This window comes from Meles meles, chromosome 17 (assembly GCF_922984935.1).
Source record: "Meles meles chromosome 17, mMelMel3.1 paternal haplotype, whole genome shotgun sequence".
NCBI lineage: Eukaryota > Metazoa > Chordata > Mammalia > Carnivora > Mustelidae > Meles > Meles meles.
In genome coordinates, this window is record NC_060082.1 from 4,697,128 (window position 1) to 4,717,564 (window position 20,437).

A 20,437-nucleotide genomic window follows, 5' to 3' on the forward strand; every position below is an offset into this window, starting at 1 on the left:
GTGTCTCCTAGGTCGGTATATATCGCGCCCTTAGTCTGTGCGACTTGTTACTGTATCTTGTTTTCCTCACAGGTTTGCAAGTTTCTTCAAAGTGTAAGGGACTGTGTATATCGTATATCTTGTATCTCAGATGTCTTGTGAACCAGCCCTCAACTAGTGTTTCCTAAATGTTGTAGTTAAGTCTCTGTTGATGATGATAAGAGACCCCGTTTTCTCCCTCCGCCTCCCTCTGTCCTTCGTTTCGGGGGAACAGAAGTCAGTGACTCTGGGATGTGTTACCTCTTGTCAGGGCTCAGGACTGGATATGGGCCACCGGATCTTTTTCGGGGAAGTGATGGATCAGAGTAGAAGAGAAATCCCTTTCTTCGAATGTTGGGGCACAATGCCTCACTATGAAGCGAATAGTTCTGTAGAGCCTCAAGGATATGTAAGGAATGTCTCTGCACAGCAGCATGGAAGGGAATTTGGGCACGTGACTCACTGGCTGAAAGGAGCGTTGCCCAGGATTCCAAACAACTTAACTTTCCTGGACTGAGCTGAGCCAATATCCAGATTTCTGAGTCTTAACTTGTTTTTTTTTTTTAATCCTTTAAAAACCAAGTGTGAAGGGTATTTATTTGCTAAAGGATCCCAAGGTGGATGGGGGCTGCGACAATGAGGGAGGAAGGGGATGACTGCAGTGAAGGGCGAGGGCCTGGCCCTGCTCAGTCCTCCCAGCGCAGCCTCACTCAAGCCTCCGCTCTCAGACAGGCCTGCGGGTTCAGGCCCTTCTTTCTAAAAGAAGCTGGAGTAGAGCACAAAGATTCATCCATTTTATTCAGCAGCTTATTCTGAAAAGACTAAAATTAAATAAAAGAAACCAAACAAGCTCCTGGTCTTGTTTCACTAGGTAAGTTTGACCTGGTTTAGTCTTTAATGCGGCGATGGAAAAGCTGCCCCTGGACCGTTGTGCTTCAGTAGGGCTGGCTGTGACCAAGCAGTTTACCACAGCAAGGCGGGGGGCATGTCACCTGCTACAAAGAAACTAGGTTAAACAGCAGGGGAAAGGACCAGGCTCGCAGCCTTGGGGAGGGGGCAGTGTCCCCAACTTAGAGCAGTGTTACAGCTGGTGGCTTTTCTCTGCCCAGGCCTTATGGGGAAGTCCCTGGATGGTCTTACCAGCTGGCAGAGATGGGTGGTGGATAACGAGGTGGAGCAGAGTCAGGATTCCAGAAGCTTCTTACAGAGCTGCCCCCTCCCCCCGGGGCAGCCGCTAGCCCCCCTTCCTGTTTGCCACGCGCCCCCTTGCCCCCACGCCCAGTGCCAGGACTGGGGCTCTTCTGGCCTAGAGAGCATGTGGGCAGCCTGCAGCCACATAGACGGCTGGGCCTTGGCCTTGGGCCCGTCCTGAGCCCCACCCCCTCGCAGTGCTGGTGTTTGGAGGCTGGGGTCGTGGCGTCCCGTCAGTGCCCCCCCACACACCGAGGAGGTCAGATCCCGGTTGGACTCCTGTAGCGGGCTGAAGCTGCTGTGGCCCCCGCGCCTGTGCAGGAAGGGGACATACAGTGTACTTCGAGAAAAGGACACAGAAGGTGCTTTTATTTTAAAACCAAAAAAAAAAAAAAAAAAAAAAAAGTGCTACAGTGGCAGGGCACCGCCGGGGGCAGCACACAGCATAAGTGGGTTCCAGACGCCTGCGGCCCCGGCAGCCACCCCCTTCCTGTCTCCCTCCTCCTGGACCTCAGCCCGCGGGGGTTATCAGAAGCCTCAGCGGGCATCTCCTCACTTCCGAAGAGCGGCTTCCATGCCTCCCTCTCCCGTCATCAAACCCGAAAGCCTCCTCGGCTATCTCACTTCCGTCTCGAAACCAGGATCACTGGTCAAACGTCTGGATGTCGGGGGAGTCCTACCCCCCCCAAGCAGGATGTCTGCCCCCACGCTAACATCTCCTTTCCGTACATTCAGGGTATTTGTCCTAAACACATCTATGTACATCACACATCTCTCCACGTATATATTATCTCTGTGTCTCTTTCTCCCTAGGTCAGCCTTCCATGCGAACCACATCCTACTTCCTGAGCCTCCCCCCGGGTCTCGGCAGCTGGCCCAAGGGAGACGTTTCATCGATTTCACTGGGTCCCTCGGCCGCGCCCTGTGCAATCGTCACACCCTGAGTACCCTCCCCCATTGGTGCTTTTGCCCACGTGGCATCTCCCCGCTGACGTCGGTGTCTAGGGCTCCTGCCATTCCAAGTCTGTGGTTCGGGCCAGGGGACCCCAGACCCAGCTGCTTCTCAAGCTTGTCTCATAGCCCGAAGAAGGGTTTCAGCTCCGAGGAAGAGGCCGTAGTGTAAACTGCTGGTTGGGGCGCACTGTTCTCTGGGAAGGCATACGGGAGAGTCAGCCAGGCTATGTTAAAAGGACAGTGCGACTTAAAGTGCAGCTTAGAGCAAAGTCCGGGGTCACGGAGGAGAAGCAAAAAGGTTAAGTCAGGAGATGTCCTCATTCAGTTATGCAAGAATCTGAGCAGCGTCTGGGGCCTGGGGGACAGCAGGGGACGAGGGAGAAAAGGTGTCCCTCAGGAGGGACGCAGCTGTATGCAGAAGAGACTAGTGGAAGGTGGCTTGCTGTTCGGTAAGAAGGTGCGCGCACGCACACCCACAGTCCAGTACTCTGGGCCCTTGCACGTGGGAAGAAGGTAAGTCTAACGTTGAATAAAGTTGAGAGCCTAGAAACTGGCTCTTTGCCTTCTGTTCTTCTGTGTCGGATTTTCAAGTTTTTCTGGTTCTGGTTTTCTTGAGAGCTAGGGACTGTTGGTGGGGTTTGCGGTTGGTGAAGAATGAAGGGTCTTCAGTTTTCAAGTCGTGGTTAGCCAAGTTCGAGGAAAGATGCACGTAAGAGGATCTTACGCGGATCCTGTGGTGACCGTGGGTCCAGCCTCGGAACCGTGAGGTTTCCCTTAAAGCTCTGCACGCAGACGCACGTGCACATTCTGGGGAAGTGTGTAGCTTGTAACAACTGACCCGAGTCCTCCCGAACAAGCTGCCGCTTGACTCGTGCAGGGACTCTATGCCCGGCCACCGTGGGGGCATGGGGGACAGTTCCTTGTACCTAAATGAGACCAGGAGGCACTCTTGGGATTTGGGGCTTTAGAGAAAGTTCTGGGGCCCGTTTGCCCTTCTTGGCCACTCCCACAGCCCCCAGCAGGGAACAAGGAACAGCCTGAGCTTGGTCTCCTAAAGTGTGCCCTTTAACTCCCCTGAAGGTGGCTTTGTGGCAGAGGAGAGTGGAGATGGGGCTGGTGCCCACTTTAGCCCAAGTGTCAGGAATGGCTAAGGGAGACCCTGGTTATTTGATCAGGAGGCATGGTCTCCTTCCCTCCCAGCATTGCCTAATGAGATAGCTGACATTGTCAGAGGGCCACAGGCAGGAGTGACGGGGAGAATGGTGTCTGCTGGCCACAGAGTTCTGCCCTGTCCCAAACCCTAATAAAACACCCCTAACTCCCAGAGGCTCCATACGGCAGCCTGGAAATCTGAGAATTTACTCCTGCATGGTGGGGTCGATGGCACTTTCCTAGGGAGTCTGGGCCCTGTAAGTATCTGGAACATCATTTCCAGACCTTTCTGTGGGACCTGGGAACATACTGGCAAGGCTCATCCCACCCACAGGTCGCAGGGAAACAAATCCCGGGCTGTGTGCAGAGTAGGGTCAAGGTCTCAGGCGAGAGTTCTGCATTCGTCCCTCCACATCGAGAGTTCAGGTTCCGGGATGGGTGCAGGTGTGGTGTGACCGTTTCAGGTTTCCTGGGCCAGCCTCAGTTCTCTGGGAGCAGGGGCGGCTATGAGAGAACTGGGTGTTGGAAGAGAGGGTGCACTTCAGAGAATGGAAAGAGGAAAATTGGTGACCAGGGCTCTGGATTATAGTCCAACTTTGCCAGCAGAAATGCACCACCCTATGAAAAAACCTGACTTCTCTCAGCAGGGGTTGGTAGAGAACCCGGGATAAATGAATTCCAGATTCCCATCTTCCTAAGGCACAGACCCCGAAAGGACTATCAGAGTCTTGCCTTAGGGAACCAGCTGCGTGGGAAATTAGAGGCGGGTGGGGGCTTCAGCCCCAAGCCACCGAACTGGACGGCGGCGGCGGCGGGAGGTGGGGGGAGTCTGTCCATCCAACCGGAACGGCCCTCCTACTGTGAGTCTCCAAGCATGGCTGAGGCATTCTAAGCCACTTCAGCCTAATCTTCCCTCGCCTTCCCCCATCCTGTCGTAAGGGAGTTGTGCATCGGGCGGAAGTCGGGTGAGGTGAGGGGGCGATGGAAGGAAAGCTCGGACTCCAGTTGGCCTCGCCTGGCTGCAGGCCACCAGGTTAAAGCAGAGGGAGTGGAGGCTGGGTGCTTCTGGGACTCTGGTAAGCCCGGGTAGCAGCCCTCACCCAGGATGCCAGCAGCGAGAGACCAGAGGGGTGGGGAGGCAGGAAACCAGGCCATCAGACGTTGCTGATGCGCACACTAAGGGCGCTGCCCTCCTTCTCCGCTTGCTCCCGCAGCGACTCCTCCAACTTGAGCTTCTCCGGGTCTCCGTAGCGCATGGTGCTGTCACGGAGGCCACTAGGAGGGGCCACTTTCACTACTTGGTCGAAAAGGCTGAAGTCCGCTATGTACTTGCCGCTGGCTGACAGCGAGATGGCCGGTGTGAACTCGTAGCCCCAGAGGATCTCCTCCGGCAGGTAGGAGGTGCGTACCTGGCAGGTGGCGCTGGTGGACTCCACCGTCCCGCTGAGAATCAGCACCAGCTCGAAGTCGCCCTCGCCGCTGCGAAGGGGCAGGTCCTTCAGGGGACTGCTCTCGTCCACCACGTGGTAGAACGTCAGCGGCAGAATGAGGAACGGGCTGTCGGACGCGGTGTCCACCTGGAAAGCCACATTGACCTGGTTGAGCCGGATGTTCTCACCCTCTTTGGTCTGGTGGGTCTGGAGCAGTTTGCCCGTCACCTGGCAGCCGATGAGGAGGCTCTTGCGCATGTTGGCGACGCGGATCATGAGGCAGGGCTTCCCGTCGTGCGCGGCCACCACGGCGTGCTGGCTGAAGCGGATGGTCTCCGCCCGCTTCTTGGGCCGGGCGATCTTGGCCAGGAAGGTGCCAGTGATGAAGATCTCCAGGATGGTGGTGAGCACCAGCTGCGCGATCAGGAGCACGATGGCCAGCGGGCACTCCTCGCTGATGTAGCGGAAGCCGTAGCCGATGGTGGTCTGCGATTCGAGGGAGAAGAGGAAGGCCCCGGTGAGCGTGTGCACCTGCACCACGCAGGGGGTGTGGTTGGCGGGGGGGCCCAGCTCCAGCAGGTCCCCGTGGGCCACCGCGACCAGGTACCACACCACCCCAAAGAGGAACCAGGTGCCCGCGAAAGTCGCCGAGAAGAGCAGCAGCTTGTACCGCCACTGCATGTCGATGAACGTGGTCCACAAGTCCTTGAGGTAGAGGAAGCGCTTGTCGGCGATGTGCTCCATCCTCACGTTGCTGCGGCCGTCCTTGGTCAGGACTCGGCGCCGTCGGACCGCGGGGGCCACGAGGGGCCGGCTCTCTGTCTGCGTGGTCTGACTGTAATACACCTTGGCGACTGATGTCATCTGGAGGGAGCGAGACAGCATAACGCGGGTTACAGCGGAAACCCAGCCGACTCCTAGCCACCCCCCAACGCGAAGGAGGAAGTCACATTCGTTTGGTGCCGCCGACTGGTTCTTACTAGTAGCCAAGATTTATGAGCGCTTGCTGAATGCCAAGCGCCATGCAAGACACTGCTGGGTCAACAAGAATGACATCGTCTTTGCTCCCCAAGAACCCACAGCCCAGTGAGCGAGACGCGTTCGGTGAGCAAGTACTCACTACGCAGTCCGATCCTTGTGATTCTTGGGAGACGCCGAAAGGAGAGAGTCATAATCTCACAGTGCCTTGAAGGTGGGCCAAGAAGAGAGGGCTCTACTGGTCTCTAGTTCCCGCAGGCCAGTTCTGTGACGCCCTCTCATCTTGAAATAGGGTCCCTCCCCTCCTTCATGAATGGCAGAGCAAGAAAGACTATCCTGTTGAAATCGTTCCAGGCCAACCCCCCCTTAAAACACACTAACCCTTCATTTACTCACTTTTCTCCCAGCCCCGAGTCCGTACTCACTGATGACGTCAAGATACTCATCTGGCTCAGGAAACAGCAGAAACCGCCCATCCTCTCCCCCCAGAGATGTCCTCTGAGCACCCAGTCCATTCCACTATGTCTCATCGTGATTACTCTTATCCCTCTACGGTCCCCATCACTATCCTCTATTTGCATCATGGCGGGGGCGCAGTCTGGGTCGGGGGCAGGGTGCGGGGTGCGGGTGGGAAGAGCACAGATGGGACCTGAGCAAAAGCAGCTGAGCCATGGTGGAGAACCACACAGTGCGGCCTCCTGACGGTACGGGTGCGGGAACGTTTCCCCAAGGACTCGGGGACTGCCGGGTCACAGGCAAAGTCGCATTGACCAGGTGAAGTAGGAAAGTTTGTGTGTATCAGTTAGCACGCGCTCCAATTCAGGATCGCCGTTTGTCCTGAGAGAAGAAAGGGGGAGAGGCTCTGAGATAGGAGACAGCTCGCTTCCTACAAGGGGCCGGCACCCCTGCCCAAGTAGTAACTTGAGCTTTTCCCGCAGAGAAAGGATTTCAATGACTGGAATCCTTGGATTCCGGACCTGGAGGCCAGACCTCCTGAGAAGGAGGAGGGTGATCTCAGGGGCATTCGGTCCTTGGAGAACAAAGAGGCTCATCACATTCTCTGTTCCCCAAAAATCTGAACCATTACATTTTATCCTTCACACTGCTCCCTTACCCCTTCTTCCCTACGACCTGACACCTGGAACACAAAACTATCTGGGCACATTCAAACACCGATCCAAGTAGACCCTAGACCGGTGACTGGCAACGGACGAGAGTCCCGGAATGCTCAGAGGTAACCAGGAGCCTGTTCGGCCAGCCTCCGCCCACCTGGAACTTCTGTTGGAGTGAGACAACTTGGCCAGACCTGGGTGCCGTCCACTTCCCAATACTCTTGGCTACTTGGGAGCAAAGGGGAAGAATTGGTATTTAGAGCCCAAGGAAAGCCCCATCCAGAACTCAGTAGTAGTAGTAATATAAAATAAAATGCACAGCACCTGCATCTCTATACCATTTTTTTAAAGATTTTATTTATTTATTTGACAGAGATCACAAGTAGGCAGAGAAGCAGGCAGAGAGAGAGGAGGAAGCAGACTCCCTGCCAAGCAGAGAGCCCGACACGGGGCTCGATCCCAGGACCCTGGGATCATAACCTGAGCCGAAGGCAGAGGCTTTAACCCACTGAGCCACCCAGGCGCTCCCCCTCTCTATAGCATTTTAAAGTTTACGGATTAGTATGCCTTTGCATTGATCCACAAACTGGAATAGATGTGAAACCTCTGAGAGATCGGAGGAACTATTAGCAGACAGAGAAAGTGCTGGAAAGTTGCAGATGAGTGAACCTAATTTTAATATCCAAAAAGAAAAACAAGATACATTTCACAAACTGCAGACAAACATGTAAGATATTGACCCTAGGCAAGTTTCTCGAACAGAACATTAAGACTGCGAGTACTTGGGGGCGCCTGGCTGACTCAGTCGGCTAAGCGCCTGACTCCTGATTTCGGATCAGGTCTTGATCTCAGGGTCATGAGACTGGGCTCCACATTCAGCAGGGAGTTGCTTGATGTTCTCTCTCTCCCTCCCCGCTCGCTCTCTCTCTCTCTCTCTCAAATAAATAAATCTTTAAAAAAAAAAAAAAAAGATTGCAAGTATTTGGGCAGGTTGGGGGAAGGGCAGGACCCAGCAGGCAGCATTACCCAGAACAAGTCCCATCAACAAACCTAACTGCCTTCCTGGACAAGGTTACTCCATGAACAAGTCAGAGAAAGCAATAGATAAAGTGTCTCCATGCAAGGTTTTTGACAAGATCTCTTATGTCCTTGGGGATAAGACCGAGAAAAAAGAACAGCTACTCTGATTCTGGGGACTGAAACATACAAAAATCAGTGGTACTAGTGAGTGGATCATTTTCTATTTTCTAGTGACGTACCAGAGAGCTTTATCTCTGGCCTTACCCCATTCAGCAACCGCAACATTACTTTATTCAAAACTACAGAACACATGGCCATCAATCACGTGGGTGACACAGAGCAGGGCTGGGTCGCAAATGCAAGGTCTGGGCAGAATTAGGATCCAAACGGAGCCAGAGGAGCGGGCCGACTCTAACAAAAAAGATAATTATTGTATATGTGTATGTGTATGTACTGGGGTCCAAAACTTACCTGAGCAATTCTGGATTGGAAAGATGTGATGCATTTTGGTTCCCAAAAAGGCAATGCTATTTCAAGCTACTTCAGGCGAATTTAAGTATGCAGAATAAGGAGGCTGTTGATCGTGCTCGATCTGCTTATCCTGTACCAGCTGTTTTGAGTCTCAAAGGACAATCAGAACCAGATCATGCAAGAAACGGCTAAAGGAAACAGGAAGTTAGTTGGGAGAAGAGGCGATCTGAGGGGTACGAGCGGCTGTGTGCAAATATTTGGTTTGAAGTGCTGTCCCATGAACGAGGGTTTGGACTTGGTCTTTGAGATCCAAGAGGAACTACCAATGAGCTTACACCACAGGAGGAAAGATTCCAGACTGATATGACAAAGAACACCGTAACAATCAGGACATGCAGAGCTTCTCCAAAAGTAGGCAGTGCTCTGTCCCTGGAGGGGTTCACGGGCAGGATGGGCAAGCACTTTGCCAAGATTCCGTAGACGGACGGAGGTGAAGGACGGTCTGTACCCTCTCCCCCGCACTCTTGGAGGATCAGGATGCCCACCCTCTCTGCACCTGCCGTCTCCACCCTACACTTCCCGCCGTGACCTTGGGGGGGAGGGGGAATCTGTCCCCAAAGTCCCAGCTCTGTTGGTGCTGAGGAAAGATTCCACCTGTCTTGAGGAATGGAGGCTCTTGGGGCCCAAGAGAAGGCTTGCCCAAAACCGTAGTCTGGCGTTGTATATCACATCGCAGTTCTAAAAACATGTAATTTGACCCTCACAAGGTACTAAGTATGAACTAAGTGTGAACTAAGTACGAATCATTAGAATCGGCTCAGAGATTTGTCCCAAGCAGATTAGTGGTAGAGGTGGAACCAGAACCCAGTCTTCTGTCTCCTGGTCCAGAACCTTTTTTTTTCTGACGTAGGCTCCCTACCCAGCGTGGGCCTGAATTCACAACCCTGAGATCAAGGGTCGCAGGCCCCAGGATGAAGCCAGCCAGGCGCCCCCAGAATGTTTTAATTACATCAACTGCTTCTGGGTCCCCCCAGGTGCGCCGCCATGGGTCCCAGGGTCTCGGGAAGTGCCTCCGTGGTGCCCGGTAGGGAGAGGATCACAGCTGAGCCGCAGAGGACAGAGCCTGGAGCTTTCAGATTCGTGGCGCTGGAGATCTGGGCTGCTGGCGAGGACTGCAGTGATTGCGGCCTCCAGCTGCGTTCCTGCTGTTGCCAGCCTTCTCTCCAGCTGTTGGGCCACCTCCCACAGCCAGGCAGCTTTGTTCTCCAGGGTGGCCAGAGTCAGAAGCCGGTAAACAATCCGCCAATCCGCTCCTCCCCCTCCCCCTTCCCACGCTGGCCCGCCTTGGCTCCCGCTCTGGGGAAGGGAGCAGGACCCCGCTCTGGAACCGGCCGCCCACCTGTGCCTTCCGCTAGAGGGTGCCGTTTCCCCCAAAACCATCCCAGCCGCAGGCCAGGGACAGTGTCTGAAGACTTCGGGAGACAAAGCCGGCCCCCAGCAGGTGAAAAGACGGAAAGGGAGACCGTCCCCTTCGTGCTCCAAGAACTGTACTAAGGATTATTTCTATAAAACAAAGGCCAGGCATACCCACAGTGGTGTCCAGCACGCGTCCTCGGAACACACGGCTCCCGCCTCCTGCTTTGTGCCCGACTCAGAGGCACCTGAGAGCGTGTGAGTCATTAATGCTCCAGAATGAGTGTGTTCATCAGAGCCTTACCCCACGAGGGGTCTCTCGTGATTCACTTGGTCCATGGCTCCCAATCGCCTTTAGAATAACGTGCAAAAGCCTTTCAGACTAGCCTTCAAGGCCCTTCGTGGTCTGGTCTCTGGCTTCCCGTTGCCTTTGCTCCCGCCGCTCTTCACCACGCCTCTGGAGCCCAGCTCTGCGGAGGACCAGCCATGTGGTCCTTTTTGGACCTGCTCTCACACTGCTCCGTGCCTACCTGCCGACCTCCTGCTTATCCTTCCGAATGTGACTCAAGTGTTAGTTGCCCCCTTCGAAGCCTTTCCTGACCATCCAAGAAATAGTGGGTGTGCTCCGTCTCGCTGGCCTCCCCGCAGCGTGCGTTTAGGAAGCCCGCTCTTGTACACGTTCCCATTTCAGAACACCAGACTGGTTTGCAATGGTGCATTCCCCATTGCGTGTCACCTCTGAGTTCTTCACTTAACACCCCGGACTGGGACTTCCACCTCGTTCCCCGGTGTCAGGGACATTTGTTACTAAAGACAGGGTGTGCAGGAATGACGGGAGGCCGATCTAGACTGACGCACGGGAGATGGGGACGCTGAGCTTCTGGAGAGCAGGTCCAAAAAGGTGTTCAGAGGAGACTCCGTTTCCTGACTGAGGACGCCGGGGCTGGGAGAGGGGTGTGACTCCGGTGAAGACTGGCCCCACGCTCAGGTCTTCCGTCTTCTAGTCGTCCATGCCGTCACCGTCCGGGGCCTTCCCTGGCTCAGAACACGCTAGTGTCCTTGCACCATCGGTCAAGGACCGGGCATAGAGGGCCCTCCCGGATCTGCTTCCAGACCTCCTTCCAGCCTCGTTTCTCACCCCTTCTCTCCTGTGGTGAGCTTTGGGCAAACCAGCTGTTCCCTGCACTACGCACCCATGTGTCCACACTCCTCTCCCTCCCTGGCCTCCCCTCTGTCCTTGTCCCTACATACCCGAGATGGCCTTCAGAGCCCGCCCGGTTCAAATGACCCCTTCTGCCATGAAGCCTGGGATCCCCACAGCCTTAAGTAACACCTCCTTCTTCTGAGTCTACACACACACGCACGCACACACACGCACATGCACGCACACGCACACGTCACCATCTGTGTGTTTTATGGGACATCCATCCAGCACGTTACCTCTTTTCTACTACAAATACGCTGATTGAACTAAGGATTCAGGCATGATGCATTTTCATGGCCCATGATTAGCACAACGTATGACACGTAGCAGGTGCTCCAGAAGCATTTCGGGAGTGAACGAATGAGCAGAAGGGAGAGAACTGGGAACAGACTGCGCCCCCGCCAGGGTGGGGGCTCTCGTCCTGCACAGACAGCACTTTGTGCTGGTCCAGAGCCTCTCCTCTGAAGCCCTCTTGTCCTTCCTTCTTGTTTGTGTCTTCTCTCGGTTTTTCCCATGTTTTTTCCTTTTTCCTGAACACGTGGAAACCCCCCAAACTAGTTATCAGCACTGAGAGACGCACAGACCCGCAGAGCTGTCCTGGTCCACGGTGCTGCCGCCGCCATCGAGGACGCACACAGATCCCTGCTGTGGGATCACGCACTTACACAACCCTTTCTCTAGCATCTCCTGGAGCCAGATTCGAAACAAGACCCTGGAGTTGGGGAGATGAATTCCATGTAGATTCTGGCCTGTCCCAAGCCAGTAGGGGAGGCAACCCTAACACAGGCAGGAAGCAGTAAGCGCCCCAGACCAAGCATCCAGGAGGTACTCGGGGAATCTGCAAAGGGGAAGATAACATTTAGCCCAAGGGAGTGACCCCGTGAGAGCGGGTTATCCCCGCTCAGAGCAGGAAACAAGTGCAGTAATGAACAATCAGGGGCTGAGGTTTCCCTCCGTACTTGGCTGTCTCACTCAGGAAAGACTTTACAGAGAGAGGTGGCGTTGAGACCGGGCCTGAAGGTCAGGCAAGACTGAGACACGGGGCGCCTGGGACCTGGGCGTCAGAGAGAAGGCGCTTCCAGGGAAGGGAAGGAGCCACGGGAGAAGAAGCTGTAACACTGAGAAAATCCAGACCCAGCCAGGGACCAGGAGCCTTTCGTTTTGGCTGAAGTGTTAGGAGTCCAAGAAAGACCCTTGATAGGACAAATTGGGACAACGTGGTGGTGCGCTCCCATCCCCCAACACCTCTGCTTTGCGGCCAGCCTCCTGTGTCTAAAGGCTGGGTCCCCGGATGAGGGGAGCAGTCACAGTGCGGGGGGGGGGGCACTACTGGCTCCTGCAGGGATGAGGGGCGGGAGCTTGACTCCCCCATAGGGCCCTGGCCAGTGATTTCTCTTTTTTGGTGAAGAGTGCTTCTTCCCCCTTCCTAAGGATCAGGGAAATGGGAGGAGCCCGAGGGGCCGGACCCCGCCCTCCCCACCGCCACCAGCACTTAGCGGTTCATCGAGGGAATGAGTCCATAAGTGTTTCTGCCTTCACAGTTCCTGAGGAGCCTGGGGTCAGGAGCCCACACGACACAACCGACCGGCCACAGAGCCAAGATCAGTACCTTTTGGCCGGACTCCAGGGTCCTCTGTCCTAGAGCTTCAGGCTAATACTACAGTGACTTTGCCTTCCCTGAGCCGATTCCACGCTCAGCCGCCAGAGGTAACTCCTCGACCTGCCGGGAGGTGAGCGGGGCCGGCCCGGCCGGACATGTCAGCAGCAGTGACACCCAGAGAGCATCTCATGACTGGCGGGGACGCTTTTGTTGTGTGACTGCTCTATCCCCGTGTCCCCATTCCGAGGGTTGCGTGGCACGCCCCTACGGTCCCCCTTTCCTCCTGGGACTCTGCTCCCAACTGTCTTCCCAACTCTCCTCCACCTGCGCTGCCCGCTCGCCCCCTCGTACTTGGCACTGGCCAATACTAACGTGCATGTCCCCCTCCGTCCTTGACACCTGCCTTGGGGCCCCGTCTCTCCCCACATGTCTGAACAGAGTGTCCTTCAGGCTTCTGGATCCTGCTTTGTGAAGGTGGATAGGCAGGCAGAGCGTGCTGTCCTGTTCATCCCAGCTCTGACCTCTGAACGGCCTCACCCACTCTGCCCTCCTGAGCTCCGTCTGTACTCCCAGGCCCAAGGGTCGCCATCAGTGGCAATATTGTAAGCCCCCCCTCCCCCTCAGCCTCCCGTTCTCCCCCTTCTTCCCTCCAGAAAAGAGCCTTTTGATTTAGGGGTTTAGGAATGGGATCAGAAAGGGGAGGTGGTTTCCTCCAGGACCGGAGGGGTTCCCACTCTCGCCATGAACCAGGCACTGGGGTTGAGGCTTGGAGGAGGTCCTGAACCAACCACTGGGGGCCTGCGTGAATGAGGGGATGGACAGAAACAGGTAGTTGCGGTATACCAGGAGGCTCTGGGCCAGTAACTGCCGACCCATCGTGCTGTGTGTCAGGGAAGGCCTGTGCACAGGGGGAGGGCTTCAGAGCCTCACCAGCCCTGAACCCAAGGCCAGGTACACCTGAGCACAGCATTCGGGAATTCTGGAGACCGTGTATGGGACTCGGCCTCAGGGATGTTTCAAGACCCTGCCAGGAACTAAGAGGTTACCCGTTACCTGCTCGGAAGGGGGCTGGACGGGGAAGCAGGAGACTTAGGTAGGAGTCTCAGCTCTGCCACGGACTCTCGGGGACCTGGGGCAATGTCTCAGCCAGCCCCTCAAGTCACTATTTCCTTAATTGTGGCATAAGGGGGTTGTATCCGTCCCATTCTCAAACCGGTGTGCCAGGAGGGATCCGAAGTCACCTGATTAAGGGAAATGTATTTTTGCCACGATATCAATTCTCCTCCAAGATGTTGAGGGAAGATCTTATTTTCATGTGATAGAATTGAATGAAAACTTTACCTGATCTAAAAAACGAAGCAGATTACAAGGCTGTCCGCGGGGTGACCGATTACGCTCCTCACCACCGTCTCCTCTCGGGTAGCTTCCCCTTGCCTCTGCCTTTCAGAACCAGTTGCGGGGTGGGTTTGGGGGGGCCAGTGTTTGAGGATTATCAAGGTCCCTTCCCACTTTTAAGACCCCATGTCCAGCCCTCCCCCTAACTTGGCGGGGAGAGGAAACGGCCACTCAGCCTCCTGTCCCCAAACGTATCATCTCCTCTTCAGACACTAATTCCAATTTGGATAGTGACCCTGGAGGCTTCCAAGGAGATCGGCTGTTTTGGGGCCTGAAAAGAAGCATTTCTGGGCTTCCGGGTGTTGTTAAGGAGAGAGGGGGAGAGCGCAAAGGGGCCGGGTAGGACAGGGAGGCCAGTAAGAAAAGTGCCCCGGGTTATGTAAGCCCTCGAGGCTGGAAGAAGACCGGAGTTGGGTTTGGGGTTCTTTTCGGATGAGACGCCTTCATTCATTAATCTCCCTCCCATCCTGCCCCAGAGAAAATCAACAAATAGCGACGGAGCCAGATGCACACAAATCGTGAGGTGCGGAAAGGAGGGCAGAGTGTGTGTGTGTGTGTCCGGGGGCTGCTTTTCCAGCTGAGTCACTGTTGCCTCTGTCTGCCACCCCTTGGGCTCCTTCCCCTTCCCTCCCATCCTCTGGCCTCAGCCTGACACCAAGGCCCTGGCCCAGGGAAGAATAGGCTTTTCTTCCCTTGTGTCAACGTTTGGAAAGTTCTCATAGCCTGATCAAAAGAAAGGATAAAAGCCTTCAAAGCATTTCCTGGGAGCCTGTGACCCCTGTCTAGCCCTTTTGACCCCTCTGTGTGTTTTCTGGTCAAGAGAGGGAGGGACAGAGAGATGGGGCCATGTCAGATGTTTTCCTCTGCCCAGGCAGCACCCCTGCCTGTCAGGGTGGGCCGATCACGAGCACTGCCCCTTCCTCTGACCTGATCCCCAGGCGGTGTCTCCTGTTCCCCTACAAGAAGGAAACCATATTCTTGCAGAGAATGGCTCGGGGCGTGGGATCTCGGGGATCCCTCTCTCCCCAGCCAGAGCAGGGATGACTTCCTGGCACGTGCCGCAGGTGGGCACTGACTCTTGGACCTGTCACCAGCCCCCCAGAGCACACACCCTCCCCGGTTATCTGCTCCCACTCGAGACTGAGCATCCTGATTCTGGGTGAGGAGCCCAGCTCTGTGCAGGGTTCAGCTGAGGACAAAGGATGCAGCCCCAGCTCCGGCCATCCGCAGAGCCTCCTGGCCTGGCCCCGTCTGGGTCCTCACCTCAGAAGAACGGGCGGCCCCAGATGTCAACCCGCACCGCCTCGCCTCAACCGTTGAGCCAAAAAAAGTCAGTTTGCGCTGAGATACAGCAGGAAACAGCAGCACTAATGTGAACAACGTCCTCTGTTATTATCTGTCGTTATCTACAAGACAGGAGCTGCTGGAGAGGCTCCCGAAGATGCTGGGGGACACCTCCCAGGGTCTGGGCGGGCGGTGCAGAAACAGGATGAGGACCAACGCCTGCTTCCTGGGGCGGCCTGCCCTGAGTCCCCAGCCAGCCCTCACGTGACCGGGGCTCCTGAGAGTCTCCTCACGGCAATCTGTACCCCGCTGGTCCCCCAAGATCCTGGCTGAGGGCGTCATCCCAGCTGAGAGGCTGTAAGCGGTCTTCCAGACGGAGGCAGATGTGGGAGGGGAGGGGAAGAGAAGAGGGGGTCTCGGGAGCCGCCCCTCAGCCCTGCACGGGCGATGACTTCCCCGCCACCAGGGGGCAGGGCTCCCCAGCCCTGGGCCCATGCCTCCTCCCCCCTGCCCCTCTCCTGTCCCCTCCCCGGCCCACTCCTTTTAACTCCTAGGTTGAACCAAAAGAAATTGCGGGTCAGGGGCTCCTGGGTGGCTCGGTGGGCTGCGTGTCCGACTCTTGGTCTCGGCTCCAGTCACGATCTCAGGGTCCTGACACTGAGCCGCGCTGTCCCCGCTCAGTGGGGCGTCTGCTTGAGTTTCCCCCCGTGCCCCTCCCCCCACTCTGTCTCTAAAAAAGAAAGAAAGAAATTGCCGGTCGGAAGGAAAAAACAGGTCCCATGTCAGCAATATCAAATGGTTCCATCAAATATTTAATAGCCGTAAAAGTAAGTATCAGCCCCCCTCAGAGCAGAGTCCGCAGACTACAGGGCACACGGAAGCCACTGCACGGGGTCCCGGCCGCGTGGGGGCAGTGAGCGCCACGAGGAGCCTCTCCGAGGGCACCGTGGACCTCCCCGTCCTCACAGCTCAGGGCGTCCCTCGGCCTCGACCCCAGCAGCCGGCAGACCCTGGGCCCATCATGACACTCTCTCGCCACCCGGTCTCCCTTCCTCTGCCGCTCAGCCCTCCCTCCTCACCTCTGCCCTCTGGAGCATTCCAGCATCAATGTGCTTAGGTTCCTGTCCTCTGGCCTCCCGAAGGAGTCTCCTCTGTGTGTCCCCCCTTCACAGAGTCGCCCCCGCTTCCTTCCCGCCCCCCTGCGGGTGGGCGCTGGGTCTCCCCCATTCTGCCTTTGTGGGCGTCTCTCGGTCTCCCTCAAGACTGCCTTAGTCCAGCCTTAGTTCACCTCCTTGAGATGCCGCAGTGACCTGGTGTCCCTTCCCCCACCCCCCAACCCCACCCCAAGGCTCCCCTTCCCCCCCTGCGCCCCTCAGCTGCCCCAGGGCCTCATACAATGAGGCTACATCCTGCAGCTCGGCCTGAAATCCTTGAGGGGGTTCCCCAGCTTCGGGGTAACTTCCTGACAGCTTCAAGCCCCCCAGGCCCCCCCATTCTGCCCCAAAGGTCACAGCCTGTGCCTCGGGCACTTGTCCCTGAGCACCCCCTTCTGGGGGTAGAGCGCCACTGTTCGCACGTGACCGCGGCCTGCACTGGGGCTGCTGGTGCCCACGACGGACGCCTGTGGCTCCCCGGCCAGGGGCTGCTGTCCCTCTGCTGTGTCCTCAGTAAAGCCCCTCCGGCTTCGAGACCCACCGGGAGCGTGGGGAAGGCAGGAAGGACGCAGACCAGAGATCCGGGAGACCCCGCTCTGACTCAGGCCGGGGATGTCACCCACGCAGGCTGCAGACCACCGCGCTCCCCACCCCCCACCCCCAGCAGGTGTCACTCATCGTTTTACCTTTTCTCACGGGGCCTCTGAATGTTTCTGCCCATGGTGACACCGAGACAACCGCTTTCCATCAAACCGGGTTAGCCTAACAGATGAAGCCTGTCTGTTATCTTGGCCGGTCCGGGACACAGCCGAAGCCCCCGTCTGTCGTCTTTCCCACTAGTGGCCACCCCGCTCTGTGCTCACGAGCCACAGGAGCTTCAGCCAGTCTCTTCGTCCCCTCACCTGAGGAGGCAGCAGAGCCTTCCACCGTGTGGTCAGGGACAGGTGAGATGAAGCGCGTGAAATCTGTAAGGCCCTTACAAGACATGACTATCATCCAGCTTTGCCGGCTAAGGAGCGTGTCTGCTCCATTAGAGACAACAGGGCTCAGAGGGGCCAAGTATCTCGCTGGCGTTTAACGGCTAAGCCTGAACCTTCGCTCTCCGTACGCCGTGGGCTTGGCGACGCGCAAGGCCAGCCCCGCCTTCCTTCTCCTCTTCTAGGCTGATGGGGACTTGTGGCACCAGAATGGGAAGAGGCTTCCAACCCGCTCTCCTCGCCCCCCTCCTTGTTGTCCCCAAGATGGGAAGGTGTGCACTGAGGGAGACTGAAGAGCCACGATCCTCAGGGACTCCCCGCTTGTCCCCAGCCTTGGTGGCTCCAGGCAGCTGGCAAGCTTCTCACAGTCCAGGATGGCCAGGCCCCAGGAGACAAGGGTGTGCGTGGGGAGGCCAGGGAGCCCCTGAGCTGTTCCCAGATCCGCCCACAGGGTCTGAGAAACTAGTCAGGGGCCAAGCTGATGGGACCTGCTCCTTGGATCCCAGGGATAAGCGGGGCCCTCCTGAGAGAGGACAGGGGGCGGGGTGCTGACCAGACCCCAGCCAAGGGCCCCACCTCCACGCACTTTCTAGTCTGTGGTCTTAGAAGTTTCACAGCTGTGAGGAGGGACGCTGGGCCCTGGGTGGTGGTGGTGGAAGATTGGAGAAGGGAGGGGCGGGGAGGCGGAAGAGAAACTCCCCCAAGTGGAGGCACCCTCGGGAGTCACTCCTATAGGGGTCATGCCCCAGTCCTCCCAGGAAGGACCAGGCCCGCCTGCCCAAACAGGAGACTTTTTTCTGAACTGATCCGTGACCCGTATTTTGTTCCCCTTTGTGTCCTCCGCAGGACTAGGCTAGAGCTTCGCTAAGTATTCCTTGAAAGAACCCATAGGATTGCTATTCCACGTGACCTTTTCCTCCCAAGGTCCCCTCCCTGCGTGTGACATGCTTCATCCCTGTAAGTCCTTCCTCCCAGCTTCCCAGCAAAGGGCAAGTTCTGACTTTTTAACAGTTGGGGGTGCCGACCAGGTTGAACTCCATGCCAGAAATCTAGAGTCTTCTAAGGGAGGTCGATCCCTCTTCCACAGTCCAGGGTCGGACAACTCTGGACTTGAGCTTCTCCCTGGACTGACCAAGTCCCCCTGGTGAGCCCAGCGCGTCTCGTGCCCACAGAACAAAGGGCAAGAAGGCTGAGTTTGGGAGAATGGGAGAAGCCGGAAAAGGAGGATATGGGGGAGCGGAAGCTAATGACCCCGCTCTGAATCCCCAGAATTACAGCTGGGACAGAGTCTGGGATGACCCTCCCTGCTGACCTCCCCAGCATCAGCGTCCTCTGGCCAGTCTCCGTCCTGCCAGTGCCTCCGTCCAGTCACACCAAGCTCCTCGCAGGTCTCGGACGGGCCATGCCTCCTCTTTCCAACAGCTCTTGGCAAGCAGTGGGGCCTCCTCTGGGAAGCTCTGTCCCCCACCCCACTACCCTTCTTCCAGGCCTCAGCTGAGACGCCACTTTCTCCAGGAAGCCTCTGCGGACGCGTCCCCCCACCCCGTGGGGGTTGCCCCCTCCTTGCAATGGGCTAGGCCTTGCCCGCAGGATGTCACCCTGTCCTCCTGGGAGGTCGGTAACGTCCCTGCTCATGTGTGAATGGGGTGCAAACCAGACTCAGAAGTTTAGCCGACTGGCTCAGGATGACCTTTGGAAGGGTAAGCCCTAAGGCCGAACCCTGGTCTGTTTGCGGTGAAGACCACGCTTTCCCTCTCGCCCCCGGAGGGTCACACAGTATGCATGCTGGGAGGCCCTCGGGTCACCTCAATGAAATCCCTGGTTTCACCAAAGAGGAAGCCAAGGCCTGGGAAAGACAAGAAACTTCCCTACGACCACACAGCTAGCCAACAGCACGTGTGTTCTGATCAGAATCAGAGCAAGAACCCTGACTCTTTCCTTGTCCCAACGTCTCCTCCTCCAAGATCCTCTCTTGACCCCGGGTCCTGAAGGGCCTGCTGGAGTAGAGCCAACTTTAGAACGTCACCCACCGAGCTCTTCAGCGCTTCCCCTGTCCAGCCACAGCCACAGCCCAGGGCAGCCCCCTCCCGTCCTCAGGTCTCCAGGATCCCCTCGGCCTCGCAGCTGCTGACCCAGAACTAGGCCACCAAGGAAGGCCGGAAGAAAGCCCGTAGGGAGGGGACAGATTCAGTGCTGCTCTCTGTTGGGGGCTGAGAAATGGCCAAGGGAGCTCTCTGAGAGAGCTGGAAATCCCATGGCCCCCAGGAGCTCTGAGTATCATGGGAAATACCTCCCAGGCCACCCAGCCTCTGTTCACGGAGACACCAAAGGTGGGTCCCTCCCTCTCATCAGGGAGGGTGAGCCTTCCCCTCTCCCATCCTTCCCCTTGGCCGGGTAACACCATATCCCGGGAAATGCTTCCTATTACACCGAAATGTACTTCCTGCTGCCCAAGCCATCTATCCTCGTCTTTACCCTTTGGGGAGAGGGACACCCGGGGTACCCTGTTCTCACGAAGCAGATTTAGGGAACGGAGCCACCTTTCCAGACGGGCCTCAGTCTCCTTCCGTCCTCACTGGTTCCGTGTACAGAGAGCCTCACCCGACCCTCATCCAGGGGAGTATAAGGGGCCCCCCTCACCCGGGAGGGAGTCTCCCTGCTCCCCCATTACTTCTTCCAAGCCAGCTGCCCCATTTGAAGACAAGAATGGTGCAGCGGTGGCAGGAAGACTCAACCTAGACACGTCTAGATTCGAGATGAATCTAGAACTGGATTCGAGATGAATCTAGAACTGGATTCGGAAGTGGCTACCCCCGTCCTCCCTCCTGTGGGGACTACCGGCCTGAGGAGGTGCTTCTGGCAGCCGTCTCTCCAGCAGGGGACGTGTGAAGGGACAGCGGGGGCGGAAGGATGCACCAGAGAGTAAGGCCAGGGCAGGCAGGGTACTGCGCATGAAGAAGACGGATACATGAAGTGGCTTAAGCAGAATCTGGCGGCCGGAGAAGCAGCATTCGAGGGGGAGGGGAGCCGAGGAGGAGAAGGGTCCTGTGCAACTCTGAGGGAAGGGAAACATCATGGAGATCA

The 20,437-nt window shown here is 56.8% G+C and overlaps 1 protein-coding gene across 1 annotated transcript in view; it reads right to left on the reverse strand.

Annotated features, from left to right (window-relative positions):
* Positions 1-1,590: 1,590 nt before the first annotated feature.
* The window catches only part of KCNJ10 (potassium inwardly rectifying channel subfamily J member 10), a 28,045-nt gene continuing 9,198 nt past the window's right edge, over positions 1,591-20,437 (reverse strand). The window contains exon 2 of the mRNA XM_045982150.1: positions 1,591-5,609. Coding sequence (XP_045838106.1) covers positions 4,470-5,609 — 1,140 coding nt within the window. The 3' untranslated portion in view covers positions 1,591-4,469. The remainder of the gene's footprint in view (positions 5,610-20,437) is intronic.